General features: G+C 29.6%; 2 protein-coding genes across 2 annotated transcripts; both read right to left on the bottom strand.

Moving 5' to 3' along the window:
* Positions 1-2236: 2236 nt before the first annotated feature.
* LOC8269481 (flavonol sulfotransferase-like) lies at positions 2237-3409 on the bottom strand. Its single transcript, XM_002524326.2, has one exon. The coding sequence runs from the start codon at positions 3407-3409 to the stop codon at positions 2237-2239; it is 1173 nt and encodes a 390-aa protein (XP_002524372.1).
* Positions 3410-9432: 6023 nt separating this feature from the next.
* On the bottom strand, positions 9433-10485 carry LOC8269482 (flavonol 3-sulfotransferase). Its single transcript, XM_002524327.4, has one exon. The coding sequence runs from the start codon at positions 10483-10485 to the stop codon at positions 9433-9435; it is 1053 nt and encodes a 350-aa protein (XP_002524373.2).
* Positions 10486-19693: the final 9208 nt, after the last annotated feature.

The following is a 19693-nucleotide window of genomic DNA, read 5'->3' as shown; positions in this document are numbered from 1 at the left end:
GCTTTTCTGATGCAGATTGGGCCGGAAGTTGTGACAGGAAATCAACCTCTGGCTTCTGTACATTTGTGGGTGGCAATCTAGGAAAAGCAAGAAACAAACTGTAACTGCCAGATCCAGTGCAGAGGCAGAATACAGACCAATGGCATCAACAGCCAGCGAACTAATATGGATCAAGCAAGTTCTTACAGATATGGGGATTAAGATTAAAGAACCAATAAAGATGTACTGTGATAATCAAGCAGCAAGACATATTGCCTCAAACCCCGTTGTTCACGAGCGCACTAAACACATTGAGGTAGATTGTCACTTTATAAGGGAAAAGGTTCAATATGGAGAAATTGAAACTCCATTCATCATGAGCAATGAACAATTGGTAGATATCTTTACTAAGGCTCTAGACAAATCTCATCATCATAGGCTTCTCACCAAGATGGGTTCCATTAATTTATTTGAACCCACCTTGAGGGGGAGTGTTGAGGAGCAAGACCAAAAGCACAACCAGCAAGGACCAACAGTCCAGGACCTCCAGGAAGAACCAACAGACAAAGACTGTTGGTCATGGCCTCAGACTGGATCATCACAGGCAATCAGATCATCAGAGGCATCAAAACAGGGAAAAGGAGCAACATTTCTTCCCTAAGGAAGAAAGGTCACTTCCACCCTTCCCAAGCTAGAAAGGAACGTTAGAATAGGATCATAGATAGCAAAAGAACCGTTGCAGTATACTTGTATATAGCAGATCACACATGCTCAATAATCTCAGAATTCTGTGTATTAACAATTCATCATAGAATAATATCATTCAATATTTCAACAGATTTGACATAAAAATAAAAACCTAAACTAATTTACTTTAACTCTCGTCCAAAATGATGTTAGACTAACTAAGCATGTTAAATTTTCTCTTTCTTTCACCTAAGTATGTTAGAACGATCTCTTTCTTCTACATCAAGTACTATTATAAAATAATTGGCCAGTGAACTACAAAAATTTATTCATTTCCTCTTAATATGTTGACACACTCAATTGTTATTTTTAAAAATTTAAATATTTATATATCAAATTTTGACAAGTTGAGATACTAAATATGTTATTATTCCTATTCTAATTAATAGCTTATAATTTGGTTTTACGTTAAAGGCAGACCACATTAATTTTTATGTGTAAAGTAATCACAGTTAACATATAAATCAACTGGAATAAAGAAAATAAATGAATATTATTAAACAAAAAGTAAAATAAAATATTAATTATTTTAAATACAAATCAATTGGTGTCGGAGTAAAGCCCGATAGTTATATTCAACCATGTTGCCACACAATGAATGATATAATATTATCAAGCCAGCATATATTATCACTTGTGGCAAGTTAGCTGGTGCCACATGCTGAACGTAGGATGCGGGGAAGCCTGAGCATATGAAGATTTATGTACTGGGAACATAAATATGAAATAAAATGCACAAAGGAGTCTGCAAAAGCAACAAGAAAATCAGAAACAAATCAAATCCCTTAATCATATGAAATTAAAAATAAAAATAAAAATAAAGGGTGAATCCAGAAAAAAAGATAGACGGAGCACATCGCCAATCACAAAAAAAGATGTTATAATAAATCCAGAAAAAAGTTAAGTTCATCAACATCGTCCATCCTCGTGGGAAGAAAACTAATTTGCAATTTTGTTTATTTGTTTTAATTTTATTACAACCGAAGATCGGGTAAAAATGAGATTCTCTTCTAGTTAAGATACTAAAGTTAATTTTTACATGTGGATCTTATTAAAGTATTGATGGCAACATGCAAAAGACTTATCCAATAATAGCTTTCTTTAATGAATTTTGTGATTAAATTAATCTATTTTATATTTTATTAGTCCAATTTTATGCATTTGAATTGTTTTTTAAATGAATGTGATTTTAATTATTCAGATTGAAAAAAATATCTATAATTAAAAAAAATAGTGATTCAGGCAATATGCATATGAACCATTACTATTTCTTCATAGAAAATAAAGCCAAATATCTTATCCGACTTGCATTATAATTTTACAGCAACAAATATCAAAGAAGAAACATAATAATTTCACAACAATACCAAATATCAAAGGTGAAGAACTTGAACAAGGAAAAACCAATTACACTCCGTTGTGCACGCTTGTGCACTAGCTTTTCACATCCATTAGAGTAGATAAGTATGTAAACAAGTAAAAAATAGCGGACAAATTTTGATAAGATTAATTATCTAGATAGAAAAGAGAAGCCGGAGCCGCTTAATTTTTGTTCAACGATTTGATCCAAACGAGCACCCATTTCTTCGGTAAAATAATTCTTCCAATCTCCGCTGTTGCCTTTGCGATAAAACAGACTATTTTTCATGATAAATGGAGAATCTGAACTGTAAACACCATCTTTGGTCGCCTTTAAATTCTTCAAATTCTCAAAACTGCACAAATCAACGATTTCCTGCACTACTCCTTGTCTCTCTTCCTCTGGAGTAAAAGGATATCCAAGAAAGTCAGCTAGCTTCCTAACATTGGAAACAGTGTCCTCCTTCAAATCTTCATACTTCAAGAATAAGACCTTTTCAGGATGTTCTTGGCTTGCCTTCCAATATCCTGCAACATGATCCCAATAAGGTCCATTTAAAGCAATTCCTTCGCAAAATGACTCGAAGGAATCATCCATGCTGCAATATGCGTCTTTATCGATTCCTTCAGGTAATCTTGCTCTCAAGAAATGCCACATTGATACTAACACATCCTTAGGATCCCTGCAAAAATACACCATTTTACATCCCAATGCTGTTATAGAAGTTGGCAGGGAACCATAAGGAATATGTGTAGCTACAAGTGGATTTTCTGGATCACGAATACAAGCTTTTTTTGTACCAATTTCAACTTCCAGAAAAGGAACACAATCGTGTGGTGTAGATGTCAACAAAGGGCTTTCGCTAATGCTATAACGAGAACGTGTAGTAATTGCAAAAGCTAAGGCCTTAAGCCAAGTTGTGCCGGTTTTAGGATAAGTACATAAGACAAGATCATCAGGTTGAGCTTGAAATTTTTCTTGAGCAGCTAACAATGCCTCTAGATAAACAGTGAAGTACCAAAAGCCTTGGTATTGGTGAAGAGGCATGAATTTCCAATCATTTCTTGCGGGTAGGGTGGAGATAAGCTCACTGTAGTTGCTTTGAGGCAGGGAAATTTGTGGTCCTCCTTCCTTGTCTTCATGGACAAGGGGGAGTGCTTTGTTCAATCTCGACTGCCGCAGTTGCACGATGCTGGACACCCTTTGTTGTGAACCACCCCATTGTGGAACCAACATAGGGCGTACACCAATGTTTTTCGAGGACTGTGAGGTTATCACATTTGTTGGGACTCCATTCACAATTCGTCCATAAACAAGATCCATTTGGGAATGAAAGAAAAAAAAGAAGCAAATTTAAGTAAGAATGCTTTGATGGAGTAATAGCCAAATGATAAATGGATCGAGCTGGTGACAATGGAGGATGAAAGGATCCTATATTTATAATACAAGTAACAGCTCTTTTAAAATAAAATAAAATAAAATAAAACAATTAACTAGTGGCAGCTAAATCAGACTTCATGCCGCCTAGATTGAAGTAGATAAATTAATCCCTAATTTAAAGATTTCAGGCCGCCTTAATTTCAATTAACAAAAAAAAATTGGGCGCTCTTTCAGTAGACTTGGATTGATAAAAAAAATAGTATACTACACCCTCGGTAGTCCCTTCGAAGTAAGAGGTAATTGATTAATTAATTTTTTTTTCTGAATTATTTAGTTTTGATTCTGACTAAATCTGATTTAATTTAATTTTAGTTTACATCTATCATTTGGTATGGTCAATATCGGTACCTTCTTGATATAATATAATTATCTGATATTATTCTATATTTGCACAGATACATCTGTTTCATTATTGAATATCTTCTTATTCTTTTTTTTTTTTTCTATGATGGCCTTGGTTAGAATTAATTATTCATATATGTCCTTGCTGTTCTAGTGTAGTAGTTGTTGATTGAATGGTTGATTTTTAAATTTTATGCAATTTGCAGGTATTTTCCAGATTTTCTTATTTTAACTTGGTAATACTTCCCTTAAAATCTCTTCCAAGGCATTATACATTCAATGCATGTTTCTCTTCTGTATTCAGTAGATCGGATGTATGTAATTACAGTACCGCAAAAAAGTGGCTTGTCTCCACTTCAGGTAAATGCATCTTTTCATCATATGTTTTTCCTCACACCAATTAATAATAAATAAAAGATTTTCTTTATTATCGAATATTTTGATACATATTCTTTTGCATCTATTTTTGGCTTGAAGGCTTTGACATTGCATTACTATTCGTTATCACTGTATTTGTTGTTAAGAGCTAAAATAGAGTCTTGTGTTAGCAGTAACCGAATATAATGATGAATAATGATGATACTGGTAATATATAGATAGATGAAAAAAAAAAATTTATCAGATTAAAACATCGAGGTTCAGCTTAGACTTTTAAAAGTTAAAGATGCTGAAAAAGAAATATCATTAAAACTAATGCTTAAGAAAACACGTTAAAAACTGGTGAAAAGTTTAATTATAAGTGATCTTCAAGTGAGAATACAGCACTGAAGCTGGCAACTAGGGCAAGCACCGAGAATTTCTTGGAGCAATCTGACGAGCATTTCTTTCACTGTACAAATGGAAGACTTTCAGGCAGATAAGTGGCCATTCATTAAGATAAATTTCTCTGGTATTACCGTTGTTCCAATAAGGTAGGATTCTTATCTGTTCTTATCCACCTCCTAGTGTTGTGAAACATGAAGCGCAAAGACTCAAAGTCCTGTCTGAGCAGCATAAACGAGGTAAGGCTGCAAGCCTAGTGAGAAAAATGAATAAATGGGAGAAAGAGGAATCGGCTCTCCAAGTAAACTGTCTAATTCTGGGTGGTACTTGAATTCGCCAAATGGGATCAGGGGTACTTGTTAAATATCTGGCATTGGCAGTTGTTAACAAAGAGTTGTTCCTTTCATAATCAGCTGAAGCCAAAAGACTTCACCAAAGGAAAATTCGGATGATTTGCTTAACTTTTTTTGGGTGCTACTATTTTTATTTTTATTTTAATAATTCGTACCAAAAAAATATCTATACCAATTGGATATAATGACCAACGATTTGATATCAACGAAGTAATTTTTCTGAAAACTAAGATTGATAATCCATTATAATACTTGGCTTTAAGCATTTGGAGCTAAAGCGTTAGCATGAGCCCCGAATTTCCATGCCTGCTTAGTTATTAATACGAACTCACTCGAAAAGATACCTCCATGCGAGCAAGAGCTCGCCACAGGAAGACATGTCGAGCGGACCCTTAGATCAGTCGTGTTTAGAGCTAGCGCAAGATAATAGAAGCCTACTCCAGCACGACTTCATCTCCTACAAACTTGAAAGAGGACTCTAATAGTTGTTATTCAGTAAATAAAGGACTTTATCCCACTTATGATAACTCTATCTCTGATAATGAAAGAAACATATCGCTAGTAAACTATTCTATCTCAACATCTATAGATATGAATAATACATGTCACAACTCGATCTGTGGGCCCGTGACCGGTACTAGGAAATGGGTAGGCGTAAGGCCACTGAATCTCGTAGTAAGCCCGACCATTCACTAACTTAATCAAATTGAAACTCGGACTCAACTCAAAATACTAATTCACAATTAACCTTAATATCAAATTCTACATATTTAATTTGGTATGCCAGCATAATTAGGCAAGACCCTAATTTACATGAAATTACAAACTAATAAGTCTAAAATTTCTACTGTGGAGAATCTAGAATTTTAGAAGTTAACATACAAATAAATTTAGTTACATCTAACCCGATAATAAAGAAGTCGGGCTGCTAGAGAAAAAAACTGCAAAAAACTAACTACACCTGAAAACTATAAAATTGAGACTGTCAGTCTCGAGAGTGAGTTAAAATCATATATCTCACAACGAATATAAATACTTCAATAAAATATTTGTTTAATTAAAATAAAAATACGTGTCATGTTATGCTTTTGTAAAATAAAATAAATTTTATTGCATATTACCGGACGGAGTACCTCAGCATAACCTTAGCTCCAACACTAACGGTTTCTACTCTCTCATTCCAACAGAATTGATGTCCAGAGAGTGAAGCTCGACCAGGATCCTTAAATCTAGTCCGGTCACTTAATTATCACTAATAGTCTTTAGCCTTTCGGTTCTCTTACTCTAATAAGACTGGCGCCTAAAGAGCGAAGCTCGACCAGAGTCCTTAAATTCAATCTGGTCACTTAAATTTTTAAATAAGTCGGTGCTCAGAGAGCAATGCTCGACCATGGACCTTACTTCGGCAACACACTCTTATTTCTTAAGTTTGGTGTACCTCCTCATCTATATACCAAACTGATAAATAATTGACACAAATTAATTAGTTTTAAATAATAAAATATATATCAATCTTCTAATACTAAAGTGTAAAACATTTATAATATATATCATTTTTCTTTTTATTGTGGTGAACTAAGCTTAGATAAGAATTTCTCATATTAAAGTTACTAAAACATCAGTTGTCGATAACACATTTATTGCCTTTGAAAAAGTCTTCTATTATTAAAGGTGGCAAATTCTACTTATTTATATTTATCCATTTTAATCCAATTTTATTATATAAATAAATAATATATAAAATTTAAATAAATTATAAAAAATAAAAAATAATCATCATTATTTACATGATTTAGATCGCATCAGAAATAAATACTCACTAATAAACCATCTTATTAATTTATTTTCCTAAAATTGAATACAAATCCAACACTCATTTATCAATAGACATCATCAAACACCTGATAAACTAATCTTACTTCTGTATTGTTCTAGATTCGTAATTGGGATTATCATTTCTTGCTCTTGCTTCAAGATTTCTATAATTGATAAAAACTTTTGATACTATTTTCCACTTCTGTTATATACATATATATATATATATATATATATATATATATATATATATATATATATATATATATTAGCAGAATTGTTATTATTATTATTTTTGTTGTTCTTGAACATGCACCTCATTTTGAGTTGTCTTCTTGCAGTTTTTTGATTTGTTTTTTTTTTTTTCTTTTTAAAGTGTGTTGATGTCTCTTTGATTAGTGCTTACTCAATATTTTTAATTTAATAGGGTACTCTGTAGAAACGATCACTCACATTCTTCTTAAATTTTTCAATTTTGATTAAGAATCAAATGCGGCTTTTGTTGGTATACTAGGAATTCAAACTTTCTTTTCTTTTAGTTTTTGAACAGTTTATATTTAAAATAATTCAAACTTTAATTAGTGTAAAAACACCAACAAACCCAAAAGTGAAGAAACCTTAAAATAAAAATCGGCCCGAAAACTTGTAAAAAAGAATCAGCTCAAAAAGAATTAAATTGAAAAATATATTACTTAGTGAAAATAAGATCTATAGTAATAATATAATATATTAAAACTAGTTTCTTAAGAAAATATTAAAATAATTAGATTAATAATAATTTATTAAATAAGCTACTAAAAATTTATATGAGTTATATGATTGGATAATTATATAAATTTTAAATGAATTATATTCATTTAATGATGGATTTAGATGGACGTTAAACTTTAAATATATATTTTATAATATTTATATATAATAATATTAAATATTAAAAAGGATTGATCGATTAAATATGAATCGAAAACTGAGCCTTGATTGATTTCACTTTAACTAATAAAAAAAAATAGCAGGAGCAAAAAGTTTCACAAAAGAATTCGTCTAACCGATCAAAGAATTCTATCTCTTTTTCTCATTGATAATTGTAACCATGTAACCATATACATATAAAATGACTTTAATGGAATGCCAATCTGTGGGCTTAATTTAAAAAGTCTCTATTCCTTAGTAATTAAAATCTAAAGATTTATGAACCAATACGTATTTGACTAGCCAAGCGGACAAATGACTCTATATTTTTACAAACCAAGATATATATATTAGTGTCGTTCGTAATGGAAAGAAAGATACCACTACTTGGCCTCTTTGTTGGACCGCCGGCGCGAACACAGTGGTCTCTGACCAGGACCAGGAACCAATTCAAATTTGGATCTTGACATGTTGGTGGTTTTTAACCGTAGGCATCTTGCCAGGAACCTATGAACCGTCTGTTATATGCAAAATTAATATGAGTATTAAAATACCACATGCAATGTACCAAGTCAACATTACATTCATAAGCCAAAAATAATCCTAACAGTTCCTCCCACTTTGAAAAGTAAAATAACAAACAATAGTAGATAATTTTTTTTCTTATTTTTTTATTTTTAAGAAAATAAAAGTTTTTATATTTTCTATATAAGATTTCTATAATATATTTATTTATTATTATTATAAAATATATTCATTTTTTATTTAAATAATATTTTAAGTATAAAAAGTAAATTATAAATCAAATAAAAATTCTTTATTATTTAAAAACTAGTGATCTTTTATATAAATAAAAATATATAAAATTTTTTCAAAGTTTACTTATAAATTCTGAAAATACAAAAAAAATTATTTTATTTCAAAAAATAATATAAGTAAATTTAAAATTCTGTTGTTATTTTTATTTAAAATTATTTTTATAAAATAAATATAATCTATAAATATAAATACACCGTAAAACTTCTCATTTTGCTACGTGAGAAATATTTCTTCCCATATTTTACCATCAAATAGTATATTTTTCCTTTTAATTAATTAATATAAATAAAGTTTTCTTTTCATCAAAAGAAAATGATTTACTAAAATTTTATATCATGAATATCGTTAATAACTTTTTCTTACATATGTAACGTTAATCAGAAAGAGAGAAAATAAGAGAAGTAAAATATTTAGATTAAAATTATTTATAACAAAAATTAATAAGTTTAGAATTCATTAGAAGATATTTTAAATTTTATAAAATTTAATTTAATTAATAATTAATTTTTATAAATTTAATAAGAAAATATCTTAATTTTTTTTGAAAAACAAATTTTATAAAAATTTATAGAATTTGTTAATATCAAATGCAAAGTAAAAGAATCATATTTCATTCTATTGAAAAAGAAGGAAAAAGAAGAAAGAAATATGTGTACCATATGAAAGCAAATTGAATTAGTTATGAGCCATATTTCTTAATAGCAGAACTCTTATTTCACTTGCATAATAATGTTACAACAATAAATATAAAACAACAGAAAAATCAAAGGAAAGAAAAGGCAAAATTAATCGAACCTACATAACAAGTTGCGCATGCTTCTGCACCATATTTCCTATATTAGTTTTCGCTCTTATTTTCATAGTCTAGCTATGTAGATAAAGATTTTATTAATTTTCTTTCAAACCTCAGTTACTTGAATGTCGAGAAAGAAAGGAGAAGCCGGAATCATTTAGTTTTTCTTCAACAATTTGATCTAAACGAGCACCCATTTCTTCAGTAAAATAATTCTTCCAATCTCCACTCTTACCTTTCCGATAGTATAAACTATTTTTCATAGTAAATGGAGAGTCTGGACTGTAAACACCGTTTTCTGTTACTTTTGAATTTTTTAAACTCTCAAAACTGCATAAATCAATGATTTGGTGCACTACTCCTTGTTTCTCTTCCTCTAAAGTAAAGGGATATCCAAGAAAGTTAGCTAGTTTCTTAACATTGAAAACAATGTCCTCCTTCAAATCTTCGTATTGCAAGAATAAAACCTTCTCAGGATACTCTTGGCTTGCCTTCCAATACCCTGCAACATGATCCCAATAAGGTCCATTTAAAGCAACTCCTTCACAAAACGACTCGAAAGAATCAGCCATGTTGCAATATGCATCTTTGTCGATTCCTTCTGGTAATCTTGCTCTTAAGAAATGCCACATTGATACTAACACATCTTTAGGATCCCTGCATAAATACACTATTTTACATCCCAATGTTGTTATAGAAATTGGCAAGGAATTATAAGGAATATGTGTAGCTACAAGTGGGTTTTCTGGGTCACGAACACAAGTGTCTTTTGTACCAATATCAATTTCAAGAAAAGGAACACAATCATGTGGTGTAGATGTCAGCAAAGGGCTTTTAGAAATGCTGTAACGAGAGCGTGTAACAATAGCAAAAGCTAAAGCTTTAATCCAAGTTGTGCCAGTTTTAGGGTAAGTACATAAGATAATATCATCGGGCTGAGCTTGGAATTTTTCTTGAGCAGCTAATAATGCCTCTAGGTAAACGGTGAAGTACCAAGAGCCTTGGTATTGGTGAAGAGGCATGAATTTCCAATCATTTCTTGCGGGCAGGGTTGAGATGAGCTCACTGTACTTGCTCTGAGGCAGTGAAATTTGCTGCCCTCCATTCTTGTGGTCTTCATGGACAACGAGAGCTGCATTTGTCATTTCTCCATTATGCATATCCATTTAGAGAAGTGGCGAAGGTAGGAAATAAGAAGATGAAGGAAATGTTAAGTTGGAATGTTTTTGTGGTGCGCTGAGCGTATGATGAATGGAGTTTGTGAAAATGGAGATTGAAGGATCCCATATTTATAGTACTTAGTGCCGGTTCATTCAGGTCGCCTCGATTGAAATAGTGAAATCAATTCGTCAATATTAACAACCCGCCTTTCAATTGACTTGCTCGCTCAATCAGGCCTCTGTCCTTTCCTCTGCTTGTTCTTTCCTGAGGCTGTAGAACCAACTTTTCTTGGAACCGCATGGAATTTTCAAATTTCTCGGGTGCGTGCGTCTTTCCCCGTGAATCGAGGTTGTCAAATTGTTGAATTGTCCCGAGAAACAGAAAGATAATAATAAATGGTAATTAATTGGCACGAGTTGTTATTAATTTAATAATAAATATAAAAACTAGTACTTTTCTATTTTAAAAAACTATATATAAAAAATAATAATATATTAAATGCATGTAACAAAACTTTAATAAACGGTATTATTTAATATTTTATAACTATTTTTAATTAAATTATTTTTTCAATATTATCAGTTAGTAGATAGATCATATTTATGAATTAATAATATAAAATAATTAATTTTCTATTTTCAAAATTAAAATAATTATTTAATGAGAAATCAAAAAATAATTATTCAATAAAAAACTAAGTCAGTAGTTAATGTATACACTAAATACAGTAGCATTAAAAATAAATAAATATTTTATTTTACTTATTATTTTATATATAAAGTAATCTGATTTTATAATATATCAGTATATTCAATAAAATAAATTAGAAATAAGTGAAAAGTTTAGTTAAATATAGTAGAAAGGAAAGTTAAATAATATAATAATTTATTATTATTATTATTATTATTATTGTTATATTATGATATATATATATATATATATATATATATATATATAGGTTGCATAATTTTGACTGACGTAAGGAGCTGAACTGAATTGTGAACCAGTTTGTTTTGGATTGTCTAAAGGGACCCCTACATATCCAATGGCAAGCGCGCCCAAAATTTTATTTTATAGCTTTTTTCTTATAATTTTATTTTTTATATTTTTAGATTTTATTTATATAAACTTTTTAATGCTCCATTATAGTATTGTTTTGATATTTTTTAGTATATTTTTATACCATTAACTATATTTTTAGATTTTATTTTAAATATATTTTTATTATATTTTAATAATATTATATGATATTATTTTTTAAAATATACATACTCGTATTATCAAAAGACACTAATTACTATAAACATATTTAATTGATTAAATACCATAAAAATATAAAATAAAAATAATAATTCATTCTATCAGTATTTTATAGGTATATTTTTAATATTTTTTCGTTATGAACTTCTAAAAGATAAATTCATAATAACATAAGTTAAAATAAAATAAATTTTTGATATTTTTGAAATATATTGTTGAAAAGGGAAAAAAAAAATACTTTATCTTATTTTTCATATTAGATTGTTCCGTTGTGTGCAAAGCTTCTTTAAGCTGTTTGAGTTCCCTTGGTTGGATATGGATCTACTAGATCAAAATAAAAGGCGTTATAAGCCATTGCAAGTCCTAGGCGCTTTTACCTTCTCTCCGGTTGCATAAACTAATTGTTCTTCGAGCAAGCCAATCTAGATAATCTGGCTTCGAGCCTGTTGGAGTTTCTTTCCCTCCCGTAAGGAGAATCTCGGACGATCTCTTTTTTTAAAAGCATGTATAGGCCTATTTTTAGATATTTTTTTGATAAAATTCTAAAAGAAAGTTTAAATTAAATTAAATTTATAATATATAAATTAAAAATAATATTATTTTATTATTTTATAGGTTTATTTTTAATATATTTTCAATTCATATGACCCCTCTCGTATATAAAAAACAAATAAAAGGTATTTCCTTAAAAATAAGGAGTAAAAAACGAAAAGGAAGTTTATATTTCTTTGTTACTCATTCATCAAATTTATTTCTATGATTAATTTATAATCAAATTAAATAACTTGCAGCGACACGTAGATATCATGCTAATTCAATATCAGATCATAAAATAAATTGGATTATTTTGTAAACTAAATAAAAATGATATGAGCTATTTTGTAGAATCAAACCAAGCGTATGTATGAAAGCTAAGCACGCGCGCGCCATTCGAAAGAACTAACTCATTAAGTTTGGTTTACAATTCTTGAAAACAACTCATATTTGGCGTTTTGTCCTTTCTTTTGTTTTTTTCAAAATTAAATCTTTACATTTTTATTTTTATGTAATTTAAATTTTTACTAATATTATAAGTTTATATATATATATATAGTTATAGTTATAGTTTTGTCTTAGTCTTTTATTATTTGTAAAAATTTAGGATTTTTTATAAGTATTTTTTTTAAAAAATAGCTTATATCTTTCTTTCTATTAATTTTTATCAATTAAAACACATTATCTTAATCAATATAACTGATTTAATTTAAAAATTATAATTAAAATTAAAATTAATTCGTATCATTTTATTTAAATTAATAGTTTATTATTAATCAGAGAGTTAATGTCAACAAAATAAAAGTACAGGAATTTGATGTTATGCAAATAAAAATATACGGATTCAATCTCATAAAATAAATGTCCAAAAATTTAAAATTTAAAATTTAAAATTTAAAAATTATTGTTATATGCATTAAGAATGAATGTAATATACACTTCTAACTACTGTTAGTAAAAGGTTTAAATTTTATAAATATAAAAATATAAGGACTCAAAATCATAGAATGAAAGTATAAGAACCAAATCCGAAAAAAAAGTAAAAATACAAAATGTTAAGCATTAGGTTATTCCACAATGTTTTAGAATCCTAATTGAAGAACAAAACAGAAAAGCAAAATAGTTAATTTAGCTAACTAAAAAAATCAATAGGATTACTACCGGTTTTTCATTAATTATAAAATACTTAGAATATCATAAAAAAAAATATCAGAAAAGAAGCTAAAAGGTATGACAAGCATACAAAAATAAACGTATAAATTAAATATAAAACAATAATTAAATTTTTAAAAGATGAATTTAATTCATTTTCTCAGTTAATTTCTTTTAATAGCCTATAGTATAATTTCATGTAAATTGAATGTTTTGATTGATAAGTTTTGATGAATTATGTATTGTTTATTTTTCTTAACAATAAAATATTTTAGACCATTACATATATTTTAAATCGGAATAAAATTTTTTATTTGTATCCTTCAATATTAATATAAAAAAATTAAAATTATATTTTTAAATTTTTTTATTTAAATTTAATACATATATTACAGCTAATATAAGAGTGATATCTATAAAAATAATTTTATTTTAATATTAAATAATTAACAATATCTTTAAATGTTATTCTTGGTCAACGGCTATTATTTTTGGACCATCTCGGATCAAAAAAGCAGTCAGCAAAACTCCAAAATATTCTAATTCTTGCTTTTCAGGAGTTGAAAAATCTTAGCGTTTTTGTTTATGTATTAATATTGTTGAATCTTTTGATCCACCCATCATGATATTGATGGCCACTGAATTATTTTCAAAGATGATTTAAGCATTTGTATATGATTTATCAATTGAAATCGAACATTAAGAAAGAACATAATGTAAAAGCAACAGATGGTCCATGAAAATTTATTAATGAAATGTAATTAGTTAGTTGTTTATTTCGATTCACTGATTGTACTTTTCCTGACATGGTTAATTAGACTTTCATTATTTAAAATATTTTTTTAAATACAAAGTTTTAAAATTATAATTATCTATTTCTAGGATAATTTTTTATTAACTATAACTGAATTAAATAAAATTAATTATTATAAATAAATTATATTTCTTATAGTCATTTAACATACTAAAAATAACAATTAATAAAATATTATTAAATAATTTAATTTATTTATTATTATTCAATAATTATTAACTATCGATCACCGCCAGTACCTAACTAAATAAATTTTATTTCCGACTCTTTAATGTTACATTTTTTTTTATAGTCAACCTTTACTTTAAGTAGAAATGTCAAGTTTAAGATTACAAATAAAGTGAACACCACTTTAACTGTAAACTAAAAAATAAATACATTTCATTTTAATACGAACCATCTTCGTTATATCACTGAATACTTCTGCGACTAATTTGCCAATCAAAGGATTAAGCGAACTGCAACTTATTTCTCATCAAATTGGAGAACATCGGCAGCAATAAATATATAATTCTCTCGACATTTGTATTGGATGAGGACTAGAGTTCTTATAAAACTTGTAACAATAGAAAATGTTTACAGTAATATACTGCTATGTTCCTCCTTTAATTTCTTTTTGGGTACAATGTGACAATTGAAAAAAAATAAAATATATTTTTTAATTTAAGTTTAGTCTGGTTTAACTATCCAGCTTAAAATTTTGATTAAATTCGGTCTGCTTTAAAAATTATAAAAATTTTGTTTTATAATTATTAGATTAGGTCATATTTATTAGATAAATTTTAGAAAAAGTTAATATTTTTTAAATTCGTTCAAATATTACTTAATTTTTTTAAGCTTGAATTCGAACGAACCTACATCTCAGAAAAAATTAGACGATCTAAGTGGATAATAAAGTCTATAAAATAACCACCAAATTTAGAGACATATATTACCTACGTCGCTTGCTGCCATCTCTACACCCACTTCCATATTAGTACATACGAGAGATTCTTACCTAGGTTTGATGTATACGCTACAATTAATAAAAAAATAAAAAAAATTAATAATTATTCATTTGTTATATAGGTGGGACATACATCTAACTCTAGACAAGAATTTTGCAGTAAACAATCTCTAAGAAGGCTTACGATCGTGTTGATTGGAGCTTTTTGGAGGCTATATTGTTAAAACTTGGTTTTGCTCCAAAATGGGTTGGTGTGATTATGCTTTGTGTTTCAACAGTTTCATATTCTGTACTAGTAAATGGCAGGGAGGCGGGTCCGATCAAGGTGACCCATTATCACCCAATCTATTTATTCTGTGTACGGAAGGTTTGTCCTCGTTGATTGAGGACCGAAAGGACTGGATTAATTCATGGTCGTAAAGATTGGTAGAGGCGCTCTGCGGGCCTCTCATTTACTGTTAGAGAAAGACAGCTTCTTCTTCTTCAGAGCTGATATTGGTAAGTGTCAAGCTATGAAAAATATACTTAATGCTGTTGAGGCAGCTTCAGGCCAAGCAGCAAAATTTTTCTAAATCTGGGATTTTCTTCAGTTCCAACGTTTCTATTTCTTATCGGGCTGATATTTCTGCTTGCTTGGAAGTATCGAATCCTTTAAATATGGGGAGGTATTTGAGAGCTCCGTCCTTGATTGGGCGTAACAAGTAAGCTATTTTTGCTTATTTGAGGGATCAAGTTTGGAAAAGAATTAGTGGCTGGAATGGGAGCAGGCAAGGAAATCCTGATAAAAACAGTTGCTCAAGCAGTTCCCATTCATTGTATGAGTGCGTTTCTAATCCCTAGCTGATGAACTCCAACGTATGTTAAACTCATATTGGTGGAGAACTAAGAAAAGTGGAGTTAGAGGTATCAACTGGCAAAGTTGGGACATATTATGTGTTTGGAAGAATGGGGTTCCGGAATTTCCATTGTTTTAATCTAGCAATGTTGGGGAAACAGGGTTGGAAACTCATTACTAACCCTAATGCTCTTGTTTCTCAGATTCTCAAAGCAAGATACTTCCCTAGATGGGAGTTTTTAACTTCACAACTTGGGTTTAACCCAAGTTATACTTGGAGGAGCATTCAGAGTTCTCGTTCATTGCTAGAGAAAAGTTGTTGATCGAAAGTAGGAAATGGGCAGCGGATTAATGTTTGGTCTGATGCATGGATTAGAAGCTTGAGTAATTTCAGAGTCTCTAAAACGGTAATTCAGGTGATGAAGGATTTGCAGATTGCTGATATATCCCTGGCTGTCTTGAATGACATTATGAGCTTATTGAGGATTTCTTTAATTCCGCTCATGTCTCAACTATTGTGAGAATTTTGCTGTCTAATAGAGTGGTTGAGAACAGGTATATCTGGCACTTGTCTAAGAATGGTCTGTATGCTGTCAAATCAGGTTATAGAATTGCTATGGAACAAAACAACCTAGAGGCTGCTTATAGTTGCCCTGGTGACTAGAAAAGACTTTGGAGGTTGAATCTCCTTCCTAAAATCAGGAATTTCCTATGGTGAGTGTGTAAAGATGTCATACCTACTAGAGAACAGCTGCATAATCGAGGTATTCCTCTTCAACCTTCCTGTGTTCTTTGCAGGGGTTAGTAGAATCAATTTAGCACAGTTTTAATGTCAGTTTACTAAAGACTGTTAGAGTCTTGTTAATGTTGATGTACATTGTGTTTCTGCTACAACAATCAAACATTGGTTCTTTAGAAAGTTGGTTATCATGATGCTGCTGGAATAGGTATAATTGCTCTCACAATGTGGTCTATTTGGAATCAGCGTAATGCTAAACTTTGGTCAGGTTCTTGTGAGACAGCTTGGAATCCATCTTTGCAGCTAAGTTGTATTATATGACTGGATGGCTGCCAGAAACATGGTGAGCAATATCTCTTCTTGTTGCTATTTTGCCGTTACATTGGATTCGTCCTCCTGATGGGTATTTAAAGTGCAACGTTGATACTGCCTTATTTGCTGATAGGGCTATTTCTGGGATTGATATGGTTATTAGAGACAGTGCAAGCAGGTTTATTAAGGGATCTACTCGGTGGTTTTCTGGTATATGGGAAGTCAAGGAAGTTGAATGCATTGTCTTAAGGGAACCTCTCAACTGGGATGTTTTACTAGAGTTGCAAAATGTAATTTTTGATGTGGATGCTAAAGCTGTGGTGGATGTTATTCAGTCTAGATCGTCTGACGTTTCTGAATTTGGTGTTTTCATCAAGGACTGTTTATCTTTTTTAGCTGATAATTTAAGTTTCCAAGTGTGGTTTGTTAAACAACAAGCTAATGTGGTTGCTCATAAGCTAGCCAGAGCATCCCATTTGTTTGGTAGTGGCGTTGATTGGGAAGAGCCGCCCTCCTTTGTTAGTGAGCTATTGTCCTTTGATGTTTTTGTTTCCCATTAATGAAATGTGTTTGTTGATAATAAAAAACCCATTAACAATATGTTCACCAAAAATGAATTCATCAACAAAAAAACCTATTAATATAATAAATTGAATCAATATCATCAAGTTTTATTTGAAAATGAAACCAAAAAAGGGAAAAAAAAAAACATAAATTAAATTAGTGGAATATGTGAAAATTATATCATCACCCAAATGCCCAATAAATTGAACAGAATTATATAAATCTTGAAACTCAAACATAATTCAAAATGAAATTAATGGAGATGTAGGATAAGGAGGTACTGAAGATAAATTCAACATCATGCTCGGCTGCAAATACCATCTAATGGTTGAGATTGTGTCATTCTTGAATGGAAGAGTTATTTTAAAAAAAGGATAATGTTCAATAAGTTCTAAAATATTTTGGTCAATTAATGTAATTTTAAGGATAAGCAATATTTTAACTATTAAAGAATATAATAAATCTACTCAAATCTGTTTGATTGAATCCGAGAGGCGTTTTAAATTTTTTGATTTTTTATGGAGTCATATGGAATAATGCTAATATACAATGACTTGGCTCCTCTTAATAAAATTTGAGTTTAGAGTTAGGATTTTGTTATAAAATTTAAAAATTAAAAATTAAAGAATAATCCTTTTCAAGTAGAGATATTGTTCATACAACATCTAGATTCTCTCTTTCTTTTATTCTATTGTTTTATTTTCTCTTTCTCTCTATTTTTCCCTCTTCGACTTTTCTTATCCATTCTCTCTTCTTCTCTGTCACTAAATATTTTTATGTTCTTTAAGATATATGAATTTTTTCTAATTTTTTTGTGTGTGCACTTTTCTGATTTATTTTTGAAATGAAAATTAACTCATTGGGTCATTTAAATCTTTAATGAAATCATTTTCTATTTTATCTTCTTCAAAATCGGTAATCTAGTATATCTTTCCTTACGTAGCCAGTACTTTTGTCTTCTCCTTCTCCTTCTTCATTGTTCATTGCATTTGGCTTACCATGGCTTCCATCACCACCTTCCATCAAACTGTTGTCATCACTAAATCCAAATATTTCATCCACCAATTGATTTTTGTGTCGGTTATTAAGAATGTTTTGATAATTTAACTTTTAATTTTCAAAATTGATCCATTAGCAGCAACTTATAGAATATATATATTAATTCTATTTGATTTAACAGTTGACTAACCATAAAAATTAATGGAAGACTGAATATAGTTATTATTACATAGATTAAAAGAGAAATAATATAATTTAAGAACATCAATAGGATATTAGTATAATATGTTATAATTTAATGGAGTGGATATAGCTATTATTATAAAAAATAAAAATAGAAATAATTTATTTTAAGAAAATCAGTGGGACATTAATGTAATATGCTAAAATCTTGAGGGATTTAACGGCTAATAATTAATAGTTGGTAGTTGATTCTCCTATAATATTATAACTGTTTTTCTTTTTTCCTCAATTGAGCCTATCCTTTGCTTAGTTTAGGGACAAATTATAAGCCCAAATATATGCCTACCGAGTCGAAAGAAGAAAATAAAGCCCTGATTACAGCAGCATGAGAAGAAAATATTTAGACTTGTAGCTTTGAGAAAACAAGACACTGGTTTTGTACCAAAAGAAAATAGAAGTTTGAAATCCAAACTTTAGAAGGTAATGTTGAAGAAAATTTGCGCAAATGCCTCACTATCTTGAATAGAATCACCACTGGAAGGAAGATCAATGAGCACTTAGACAGCATACATTCTTCTTGTGCATATAGAGTTATAGAAGTAGACTTGGTCACAGTTCATGAACCATCGATTCCGATTTAGGAACCACGGGTTCATGATTCCATAACTCTTAGAGTCAGTCCGGTTGGTTCTAATCAGTGTAAAAGAAAACGAATTAATTGGCTTGAACATACCGAAACTTTTTATTTACCTCCTTATCATTAATCACTGCTTAAGCCGAAAGTTGAAGTTTCATTGGTCGTGAGGTCTAATAATTCTTCATTTTCTTTCTTTACAAATTCTTATTGCCTTAATACTGCTTTAGTCCAATCATCA

This window comes from Ricinus communis, chromosome 4 (assembly GCF_019578655.1).
Source record: "Ricinus communis isolate WT05 ecotype wild-type chromosome 4, ASM1957865v1, whole genome shotgun sequence".
Lineage (NCBI taxonomy): Eukaryota > Viridiplantae > Streptophyta > Magnoliopsida > Malpighiales > Euphorbiaceae > Ricinus > Ricinus communis.
The sequence above is the reverse complement of the archived record's forward strand: the minus strand, read 5'-3'. Positions and strand labels throughout refer to the sequence as shown.

What these genes read in the sequence shown, in the direction of transcription:
- LOC8269482 (XM_002524327.4), bottom strand. Translation starts at nt 10,485, where the DNA reads ATGGATATGCATAATGGAGAAATGACAAATGCAGCTCTCGTTGTCCAT.
- LOC8269481 (XM_002524326.2), bottom strand. Translation starts at nt 3,409, where the DNA reads ATGGATCTTGTTTATGGACGAATTGTGAATGGAGTCCCAACAAATGTG.